General features: G+C 43.1%; 1 protein-coding gene across 1 annotated transcript; it reads left to right on the forward strand.

Moving 5' to 3' along the window:
* Positions 1-654: 654 nt before the first annotated feature.
* Positions 655-4692, forward strand: LOC119325917. The gene is made up of 3 exons (XM_037599641.1): positions 655-1102; positions 1154-1706; positions 2763-4692. Exons 1-3 carry the CDS (start codon positions 655-657, stop codon positions 4690-4692), a joined length of 2931 nt encoding a protein of 976 aa, XP_037455538.1.
* The last annotated feature ends 7118 nt before the right edge of the window (positions 4693-11810 follow it).

The following is an 11810-nucleotide window of genomic DNA, read 5'->3' on the forward strand; positions in this document are numbered from 1 at the left end:
TTAAGATATGAGTACAATAACAAATCAACAACATTAGATTTATTATTGAATGTACTTTCACATCGTATAGATTTATTATGATAAATGTCTATATTGTTTTCTATAAACTTGGTTAAACTTTACGAAGTTTGACTTCAGTCAAAATATGCAGAGTAAATAAAAACGGAGAAAGTATATTCATGAATGATACTAGTAATCTGCAACTTAATAAACATCCGCAGCCGGCCAGCTTCTTGGATGCTTGCTCGTAACCTACAGCTTAAAGAACATCGGTAGCCGGCAGCCCCATGGATGGTAGCATTGACGTCTTTGCTTTGTCGTCACAGGTAAATCATGGTCCATCAACCGGAGTTTCTTAAGCACACAATGCTTGTTTTTGTTCCTATGTGAGATGATATCTTTTTTAATTTTTCAGTGAATGTCGTTCGGAACGACCGAAGAGGCAAACAAACCCGAATCACTTATTGTAGCAGGCAAGATCGAATGAAGCTTGCTTCACTATAAAAGAGGCCATCGAGGCCTCTTCCAAAATGCGCTCATATTCCTTACCTTCATCCCTGTGCTTTCCTTCACAGCACGCCCACAAAAGTCCCACCACACAAACTAACTAGCCAAGCTGACCAGCACTTGGGACCTTCCCAGCCGTCGGAGGACATGCAGGCCGCCATCGGCGCGGCCAGCTGGCTGGTTGGCAAGGTGCTGAATAAGCTCTCTAATGAATTGGTGGCCACGTATGTGGCCAGCTCGGAGCTCGGCCTCAACTCCGAGCAGATCCATACCAAGTTAAAGTACATGCAAGGGTTGCTGCACTTTGCTCAAGAGAGAGATGTGAGCATCAACCCTGGCCTGCAGAGCTTGCTGGAGGATCTGAGCAAGAAGGCTGATGAGATTGAGGACGTGCTGGATGAGCTCCACTACTTCATGATACAAGACCAGTTGGATGGCACACGGGAGGCTGCCCCGGAGCTGGGTGATGGCCTCCGCGGTCATGCCCTCCATGGCATTCATGCTGCTAAGCATACCATTGGTAACTCGATCCCATGCTTTTCTTGCTCACAGCCAGGGCAACTTGCCCTTCCTTTTCGGAAAAAACAATGCCTTTCTTGCTCGCGTACACAAGATAATGATTTTGCTGCTGCTACTGCGGTTAGCAGTGACCCACACACTGCGAGCAGGTCAGCTGGTAGCAATGATGCTGTTGGGAAGTTGAAATTCGATAGGGTGGCCATGTCCAACAAAATTAAGTCATTGATACAGAGCATACACATTCTATGTGATCCTGTCTCTGACTTGCTGAACAAAATCCCAAATAATAGCACAACTGGCACCCCCAAAAGGCCTCCCACAGGTTCAGTAGTTTCACAAGATAAATTGTATGGAAGAAGCGTCATCTTTGGGCAAACTGTAAGTGCGCTCACTAATAGCACATATCTTGGTGAAACCCTTTCTATTCTGCCTTTTGTTGGCCCAGGGGGTATAGGAAAGACAACCTTCACCCAACACTTGTATAATGATAAAAGGATTGAGGGGCACTTCCCAGTTAGGGTCTGGGTATGTGTCTCGACTGATTTTGATGTGCTCAACCTCACCCGGCAGATCCTTAGATGCATACCTGCAATTGAAAGAGAAGAACACAAATGTACTGTTGAGACTGCCAATTTAGACCAGCTTCAAAAATCCATTGCAGAGCGACTGAAGTCCAAAAGGTTTTTAATTGTCTTGGATGATATATGGAAATTCAGTAGTGAATCTGATTGGAAGAACCTATTAGCTCCATTCACTAAGGGGGAAACCAAGGGTAGCATGGTTCTCGTCACAACTCGGTTTCCATCTATAGCTCAAATGGTGAAAACAACTGATCAAGTAGAACTGCATGGTTTGGAGCCTAATGAATTCTTCAAATTCTTTGAAACATGTATATTTGGTCATAGCAAACCTGGGCATTACGAAGATGACTTAATTGATGTTGCAAGAGATATTGCAAAGAAACTAAAGGGTTCACCACTAGCAGCCAACACAGTTGGTCGGTTATTGAAGAAAAACCATTCTCGGGAATATTGGCTAGGAGTTCTTGAAAAGAATGAGTGGAAAAATGCAAAAGATTATGATGATATTATGCCTTCTTTGAAAATTAATTATGATTACCTTCCTTTCCTTCTTAAAAAATGTTTTTCATATTTTTCTCTCTTCCCTGAAGATTATAAGTTTTACAATTTAGAAATTACTAACTTCTGGACCGCGATTGGTATCTTAGACTCTTGCTGCCAAGACAATAAGAATTACTTAGAAGAACTAGTGGACAATGGTTTTCTCATAAAGGGAGTTGATGAGTCTGATGATCAATACTATGTGATGCATGATTTATTGCATGAACTATCCCGGAGTGTTTCATCACAAGAATGTGTCAATATAAGTAGTTTAAGTTTTAGTTCTGATGATATCCCACGATCTGTTAAACACTTGTCAATCATCATAAATCATATATATGATGAATGTTTTTGGGAGGAAATAGGTAAACTGAAGCGCATGATAGACGTTGCAAGTTTGCATTCTTTAATGATTTTTGGATTACATGATACGCCATTAGATAATATTTTAAAAGATACATTTGAAGAAATAAAGGGTCTCCGGGTTTTAATTATAGCAACGGGCACTCCAAAATCTTTGCAAAACTATTTTTCAAACCTTTTCCACCTCCGGTTCCTTAAAATTAGAGCACCTTCTTTCGCGGAAGGAATGACTTTACCTAGCACATTGTCTAGATTTTACCACTTGAAATTTCTAGATCTCAGTGTCTGGCATGGTAGTAAAAAGTTGCCTAAAGACATTAGCCGCCTTGTGAATTTACGATATTTTCTTTCTTCCAAAGAACTCCATTCCAATATTCCTGAGGTTGGAAAGATGAAGTGTTTACATGAGCTAAAAAATTTCAGTGTTAAGAAAGAGGGTGTTGGATTTGAACTGAAAGAGCTGGGGGAGTTGAGAGAGCTCGGGGGTAAACTCACTATATGTAATCTTGAAACTGTGGCATCCAAGGGAGAAGCTAGTGAAGCCAAACTGAGGAACAAAAGAAATCTGAAAGAGTTGAGATTAGTATGGGGTACAAAGCACCAGACTGTAGATGATGATGTTCTTGATGGTCTTCAACCAGATGCTAATCTTAGGGTGCTTCACATTATAAATCCTGGTGTTGGTCCTTGTCCTGGATGGTTGCTTGGTGATATTAGCACAAAAAGGTTGGAGTCTCTTCATCTGGAGGGTCTTTCTTGGTGTCCTCTTCCAGCTTTCGAGCAGCTACCACACCTCAATAGTCTCACTTTGAAAAATATTGCTGGGATGAGTGTGTTCGGGCCTGGCTTTAGTGGTGTTACAGAAAGAAGCTTCATGCACCTGAAGAAACTTGAGTTCGAGAATATGCCAAAGCTTGAGAAGTGGGTCGGGGAACCTAATAGCTGTCTATTTTCAGGGCTTGAAAGCATCAAGGTTGAAGGTTGTCCCCTTCTCAGCTTGTTTCCCTTCTTGGAGTGCTCAGACCTATTTACCAACCTGTGTACTCTTCATATTGATGGATGCCCCAAGTTGTCTCAGTTCCCACCCATGCCTCACACCTCCACACTAACAGATATTCGTGTGAAAAATTATGGGTCAAAGCTATTATATGATGGTAAGGAATTGAGCATTAAAGGGTATACCAGGGCTTTGGCTTTCCATAATATGGATAAAGTAGAAGTTATGAAAATTACAGATGTGTCACACATTTCGTTTTTAGACCTCCAAAAACTGAATTCGTTGAGAAGTATACGTTTCAAGAAATGCAGTGACATGTTTTGTGCAGAACTAGACTACAATGTTGTCCTCCATTCAGTTCAGAAAATTCAAATGGAAGAATTATGTATTACTGGAAAATTGTTCTCAAAGGTTTTGAAGTGTTTCCCTGCCGTTTCCCAGCTTGACATCAGAGGGTGTAGGGACCTTGAACTTCCGCTTGTGGATGTTGGAGGACTCTTGGGCCTCAGGATGCTCCAATCATTTACAGGATACTATTGTGGGAATTTGTTCTCTCGGTGGCCCAAGGAAGAAATAGGTGAAGGAGCTCATACCATCAAGCCTTTCCCTACTTCCCTCAGGGAACTTTATATTTCCTCTGAGTCAAGCATGCAGTCAATTGGTCTGCTCTCAAATCTCACATCTCTCACCAGTCTAAGTCTGTCAAGTTGTAAAGAATTAACAATCGATGGGTTCAATCCTCTCGTCACAGTCAACCTCAAGAAACTGACCGTAGAGGCTAGCTATGAGACACAAGAGAACAAGTCTATAGCAGGGGATCTGCTGTCAGAGATTGCAAGGAGCAACTTAATGCATGCAGGTTCATTGCAGTTGGAAGTATTTGAGGTGGATAGCATATTGGCAGTGCTTACTATTCCTATCTGCAGCCACCTCGCTGCAAGCCTCCATACATTGCAGTTCAGTTTTGATCAATGGGCAACAACCTTCACAGAAGAGCAAGAGCAAGCGCTCCAACTCCTCACCTCCCTCAAACATCTCAAATTTCAAGATTGCTATAATCTACAGTTCCTCCCTCAAGGGTTACGTGGCCTTTCTTCTCTCAAGACACTACAGATCTTCGGTTGTGAGAAAATCCAATGCTTGCCGACCAAGGAGGGCCTCCCCGCTTCACTGGAAAAGCTGTAAGTACGGCGCTATAGTGCTGAGGTAATTGAGCAAGCGGAAAAACTAGATGAAAGTGACCCATGGTTTTTTGTAAAATCATCAGGTACGCAACCTATCTTAATTAGATGATTTGAGGTGATACCTGCCCATATGCCTGCCTTTGCTTCTAAGACCTGACGGGCTAACTTATTTTAATTGCAGGGCCATGGTTTCTAAACTAGGGAGAGGGAGAGAGAGAGTCTTGGCCACTCCCTCTCGGATTTCGGGTTTCCCTGCTCCCCTCCCCTCTCTTTCTCTTGAGCATCGCCGGTGGTCGAGCAGAACCATGTCGGCCAGCGGGGATCCACCCCGACATAGGTACAACTCTCTCTCTCTCTCTCTCTCTCTCTCTCTCTCTCTCTCTCTCTCTCTCTCTCTCTCTCTCTCTCTCTCTCCGCCTTAATTTTTTGTCGGTGCCATTCGTCCGAGTTGTTTGTGCGCTCGTGTCGGTGCGTCTAGGTCGCCATGTTAGGAGGTGCAACAGCTCGCATTCCCCTGAATCCTTATGAATTCACTGTGCGCTGGGCCTGTAGATTTCCCAAATTTTTACTTTCATGGTTTTTAATGATTACAAATGCCAAAACAATGCTAGTCAGACGAGTTTTTCTGTGCTTGCTCAATTGACATGATTTCCCTCTTATCTTAGTTCGTGTGCTCTCCATAGACACAGGATGCTGATTTCATTCTACACAACACTTGAATTATGCTGTGTATCTTAGAAAGGCAATTTTCAGGACACTAACACCGTCATGAGAAGAAATATCTCAATCGCAATTGTCTTTCAAAAAGGCAATGAATCAAGCACATTCTGCACACTCATTACTCAATTTAACAAAAAAAAGTAAGGCAAATAGAACATGTTCTTTATACAAACGTGCTTGATAAAATAGACAAGCAAATCGTCTGACAGCTCAGGGTCCCTAGGCTGTGAACCATATTTCCAAGCAATCCTTTTACATGTTATCTTTCGCCGATAGGGCAAGATTGCTTCCATCTGCCATCTTTCTTGTAAATGTAAGCAACCGTAAATCCTCGTCATCTCAAGCAATTCATGTTTCTCAAGCTGACGAAGAATTAGCAATCTAGGAGATGGTATTCACTGACCTTAGCTGTTCCTTTCTTTCAATGGAACACTCATGTTACGTATTCACTAGTTGACGAGCCTATGTTACCTGAACATCGTGTAGTTCATGACATTAATTCCTGACTTCAGGATCCTAGTTTGAACTTTAAGCACCCAAGCAGATGACCAATTCTTGCTGTTCGATTATGTATGGTGCTGTGCTGACCTTGTTTTTATCTCACTGATGCGCTGCAGGTAAACAGCATGCAAAAGATATGAACGGGCAGCTGGTCTGCCAAATATGTGGCGACACTTAGGCATTTTGGCCGACGGTGGAGTCTTTGTCTCCAGCAACGAGTGCGCCTTCCTGGTCTTCCGCCCTTGATATGAGTATGAACGCAAGGAAGGGAACCAGCGCCAGTGAAAGACTAGATACAAGAGGCTGAAAGGTATGTTTCCGCTATGTCATATTACAATTTGCATGTCGGAGCTGCATGATTCCCTTTTGTGAAATGCAGTCTAGTAGGAATTTGTTAACTGGGATATTAAGGTAATACAGTTTACGATTTTTCCTTTTTCAGAACTATAAGCAGACTTGAATAATGGAGCATGTGATAATGGAGCATGTGACAACATGTTTAATCGTTATGTTAACATGATTTGTTTTTGCAAACTGTGCATCACCTGGGAAGGAACAACACTTTTGATGGTAGGTTTCTGACCATTACAACATTGAGACAATATCAAATAAAAAATGATGTATGATCCTAACCTCCACATTATGGACATTGCAGGTTATGTGCCAACCAACTCCATTAGCATGTCGTGCCTCTTTCCTCTTCTTCAATGAAACAACCATTGTGTTAGTAGCCTTGTTCTGACCATTCCAATGTTGCCGGCTTGATGTCCACAAATTAATGTTCTGTTTATGATCTTCCTTCTCTCAGGAACATGCTGAACATGTAGACGTGTTCGTGGTCGATCGAACAAAAATCGTGACACATACTATATGGCGTTTGTTTTTCGTTGGTCTTTAGTTTGCAATGTCTAATAAGAAAGAAGGTACGAGACACTATCTTTCTCGTGGCATTTACTATTAGGCAACTGTAAGGCTTTTTTTCAGGTGTGAAATATGACTCTGCTGACGCTTTGCAGAACATTGCAGGTTAAGTCCTTAATTTCTATGGCTCATTGGCCAAATCATTTGTGCAGTCATGGTGGGCTCCACGAGATTAACAATCTGGGTGGAGAATCCTTACCTAAATGGTAAATATCTAAAGCATCATTCATCCTATCGTTTATGAGATCCTTCCTGTTGGCTTCATACAATATTAAAGAACGATGATGATCAATTTCACTGCCTGACAGAGCATCTATACTCGTGGGTTGATCTACAATCTCTGTTTTCTGACCACAAGTATTTCACTCTCATTCTGCAGACAATTGCAGTCAATGGTGGATTCTTGCAGTTAGTGGCTTTGCATTCAGAACAATTGCAACCAGTAGTGTATTCTGAAGCAGCTGCACTAACCATAATTCCGAAAGGTCAGTTGGTCATTATTTCCCTCTCAATTTGCCAACCAAAACCCACAAGAATTCATCACTATGACTGCTCTCGACGCTATAGGTTGCACAATCTGCCCCTCTATTGTTTGCGAAGAATAGATGGAACAATTGCAATGGGAATCTGATCAGCAGGTCCACCGTTAAGCAAATTAAGGTGCTTTACTGCTATATATGCAACAGTATTTTATTTTTCTTCCCATGAGATCATCATTGCCTTAATTCAGTTTTTATTTTTCTTCAGTCCATACAGAGTAACAACTGCCTTGCTGTGGCCCGCTTCTTCCTGGGTGGCGAACCAGGCCTCCCTCCCTGACATGCTGCACTCCACAGCGTGAGACCGTATTTATTACCACTAAAAATCGCGACCAATGGTGACCAGTGAGCTATTGCGGTTGTCAGTTTTGCATTGAGGGCATAGCTCCTTGATCCAAACAAAAACAACAATGGAAGCACCTGTCTTTATTTTCTAAAGCAGCAACTCCACAAAGGTCAGCTGGGCATTCTTTCAGTCAAAAGTGTGAATTACCTGTGTCACGTGTTGTCCTTTAGATTTGCATCACATTGACTTGTGAACTTGGTGTAACTGTCCAGGTTTTCCACTAACTGCACTCCCCCATAGTCCCTACTGGCAAAGGAGCCTTGATTCATGGCTGCTATCTGTCTGTGTTCTCCCATCTGCCATGCTTTTCAATGGAGCATGTGCGCTGGGAATTCGTCTGGCTCGCCGTGAACCAAAACAAGGTGCTTAACTGATACGCAATAATATTTTGACTACTTCCCAAAAAATAATCAGTTCCTTTGTTAGTTCAGTGCCCTATTTTCTTAAGCTCACAAGGAGGAACAGTCATTCAAACATATATACTCTGAAGCTTAAATTGGTAGGATTATATTCTGTGTCCAGGACTCCGAGATTGATGCTGGTATGTACTCCTGTTTTTACATAGTTGACTTCCTATGCTTTGATTTCAGTATTATTGTGAACTCATGAATAGATTGAATCTTTCTTCTTGTATCTACTTTTCAGCAGTGACAAATGCGTAGATGTGCACACAACAAAACCACAACACGGGTGACGTACACCGACACATGGAACCAGGCCACCCTCCTGTTCCTCACCGGCGTGCTGCGCTCCACAGGGCTGGCTGGTGCTGACATTGATCCCATCGTTTGCCTTTGGGTTGTGTGTCCGCCCGCTAGCTACGTGCTCTGCTACTCTCATGTAGTGTCAACTTCTTCTCAAAAAAAAAAATGTAGTGTCAACTTGTATGTCGACCTCGCCATCTTCGACTCTGGCACAACATGTTCTCACGTCACCGGCGTAATCTGAGCAAACACCGAGTGAAGGTAAGCCGATACGCGACAATATTTCTTGTGCTTTCCGATGAAACTGTTGTCTTGATTTGAGTTTTTTTTTCTATCTTCAGTCCCTACAGTTGGAACAGCTATCTGATCATATATTCTGAAGTTCAATGTGGTATCTTACACCGTGTCCAGGAATCCGCGACCGATGCTGGTACGTATGAGTTTTGACGTAAATGACTTTCTAATGCTTTGATTTCATCTGAAAGATTTCAGTACAGCAGATCCTGTTGTTAGCTTGTGAATAAACTGGATTTTTCTACTCCCAACTAGCAGCCTAACCTGTTATGCACGTACTGTACCTTACAGCGGAGCAGCAACTGTTTTTATGTGTACCGCATACTCTGTCCACCGCATCCTCTGCCTTTTGGTGTGCCTGCCGGCTTTCCAGTTGCTCTGCTTACTCCATATCCTACGTCGACGATCGACCTCGCCATCTTCGATACCGGAAGTGTAATTTGAAGCTGGCATCGTGGGTTGCTGGTCATCCTCCAATGCCTGATGTGCTGTACCAGCACCACCATATGTTTATCTCCAGCGGCAGTGAACAGTATACCTGCAGCTGTTTACTGAATGACTTGACACTTGACAGACATGAACATGGGTCATCATCTTCCTTGTAAAATATGACGCGATGATTTATCGTGTAGTCGATAATGTCTCGATGGATGTAAGACCAAGACACAAGAGAAGGTTCAAATTGTTTTGGCGACGCCAAGGAACATGTCTTGTTTGAACCATAAATGAATATTATTTCTTTCATAGTTTACAGGAGAAATCCTTGGGGAGCCTTTGTTGAACTACATATTCTTCTCTGTTTAGGCAGATTATAAAGTGTTATTGAACTACGTATTCTTCACGTTTTGCAAAGAAAAAAGGAACTAAGTATTCTTCTCTGTTTACATATTTATAGGCAGATTAAAGCAACTGAATAATTTAAATGGAGAGTTACTTTCTATCCTAGCTCTGCTTCTAGCTTTTGTTTCTAGCTTTTGTTTATAGCAAAGCAAACAGGATCGAAGCTTCCTTGGACTTTGGCTCAAAACGTGAAGCAGCTAGCATAACTCATTCTCTGTACTACTACCACAACTCTTGATCTTCTGATGAATACAGTGAAGTGAAATTAGTTAAGAGCTAATTCAGCTAAGGATAGGACATCACTGGCGGCTTATTGATCCTTAAGCGCAATTAATTAGTACTAGTTGTCTCAATTAATACAAGAACTATTATTGGGGATGTAGCTCAAATGGTAGAGCATCTCCAAATTCTGAATCGTTTTTGTGTTCAGATGGTCGCTTTTTTTATTGTAGAAATTGATTGGAAAAAAGGGGCACGTTATTTGCTTTTTTTGTCTTTTTCTTTAGACAATTCGCGAAGCTTTTATTACACCATCACCAGCTGAACTGGGACGAAAGAGAGGTTCCCGAGGTGACTTAACCACACACGGCGGCCCACCCCTAGTTTTAAAGGATGCTTCGCTAAATTGTGAGCCTCCACATTAGAGCTCCTAAACTCATGAATGAAATTACAAGAAGTAAAACTACAAGAGTAATCTATGATTTCATGTACGATCGCTCCGTACTCTGTTCCATTCTTCTGCTTGATACTATCAATCACCTCCTTACAATCAGAGGCCACATGGATGTACTGCAGCTGAAGGTCTTCTGACAGTGCCAAAGCCTCCCTCACCGCCAGTGCTTCTAAAGTAGTATGGTTAGTGATCGCTCTGAAGCCCAAAGTCGAAGCTCCCAGGAATGCACCTTCAGCATCTCTAGCTATAGCGGCGATTGTTCCCACACGCTGCGTCTCTGCAACTGCTGTGTCAACATTGAGCTTCGCCATGTTGGTCGGGGGCTTCAATCATTGTTTCGTTCTTGGTGCCTGACTACTGTCTCCTATCGACACAACTTTGGTCTGAACCTAAAAATCACTGATATAACATTGTATAAAGAGGTGTGTAGATAAAGGAGATTGGTGAATATCCTCATAAGCAGCTTTCCTCTTCGCACTCCATACTGCCCACAGGGTGATAGACATCCGCACAAACTGTTTTGGATTAAGTGCTTCATTAAGGGCAAACAACCACTCGCGCGGGTCATCGTTGATATGTTGGCACATCTTATGGACCAGCTCTTCGTCCGAGAGAGCCCATACAATACGGGCATTGCTGCAGTCAATCATCGTGTGTCTCCACGAGTCCATGGATCCGCATAGCCTGCAAGCCGCCGAGTCCCCCATATGTCTATGTACGAGCACATCGACTGTTGGGATAGAGCTTCTAGCAAGCCTCCATAGAAAGAATTTGATCTTTGGTGGTACCTTGACCTTCCATAGTGATGACCACGAATTTCTTTCATGTACAAACCCGCAGGTTCCCTCCACTTCATCAATCCACGACTGTCTCGCAATCTTGGTGTGCAAGATCAGCCTGTACGCCGATCTTACTAAAAAAACCCCTTCCTCTCGCCACTCCATGCCCAAAAGTCGTTGATGTTTCTTGTACAAAGTGGTATACTGAGAACTGCTTCAGCATCGATTGGAAGGAATACCGACCGTACAAGAGCTTCATTCCATGTGGCAGTCGCGGTGGAGATTCTCCAGAAACCAGGATCGGCAGGCTTGGAATCCTCGAGGTGATGGGTCTCATCATGCCTTATCTCGGCAGCCAGTTATGGCTCCAGATGTGTGTAGTTTTCCCATTCCCAACTATGCGAATGATCCCTAGTTTTAGTATATCCCGCCCGTCCAAGACCACCCTCCAGATCTGAGACGGCCTCCCGCCTAGTTCGACGTCCAATAAAGTGGTCTCCGGAAAGTTTGCCGCCTTCAGAATTCTCGCACTCAGGGAATCAGGCTCAGTTAGAACCCTCCAGGCCTGTCTAGCGAGCAAAGCAAGGTAAAAAAATTCCATATCATGAAATCCCAGCCCTCCCAAGTGTTTGGGCCTCGTCATGACATCCCAGGCCACCTAGCTAGGTTTCGTCTTGCCCGCTTTGCTTCCCCACCAGAACTGGCACATGATAGGTGTGATATTCTCACATAGGCCTCGAGGAAGCCTGAAGCAAGCCATAGAGTCGACCGGCAAGGCTTGGGCTACTGCCTTAATGAATAC

The sequence above is a fragment of the Triticum dicoccoides genome, chromosome 6B (assembly GCF_002162155.2).
Source record: "Triticum dicoccoides isolate Atlit2015 ecotype Zavitan chromosome 6B, WEW_v2.0, whole genome shotgun sequence".
Classification (NCBI taxonomy): Eukaryota; Viridiplantae; Streptophyta; class Magnoliopsida; order Poales; family Poaceae; genus Triticum; species Triticum dicoccoides.

Coding starts and splice junctions, on each gene's coding strand:
- LOC119325917 (XM_037599641.1), top strand. CDS start 655: ATGCAGGCCGCCATCGGCGCGGCCAGCTGGCTGGTTGGCAAGGTGCTG. Junction 1,103..1,153: donor TCGGAAAAAACAATGCCTTT/CTTGCTCGCGTA, acceptor CTGCGGTTAGCA/GTGACCCACACACTGCGAGC. Junction 1,707..2,762: donor GAGCGACTGAAGTCCAAAAG/GTTTTTAATTGT, acceptor CACATTGTCTAG/ATTTTACCACTTGAAATTTC.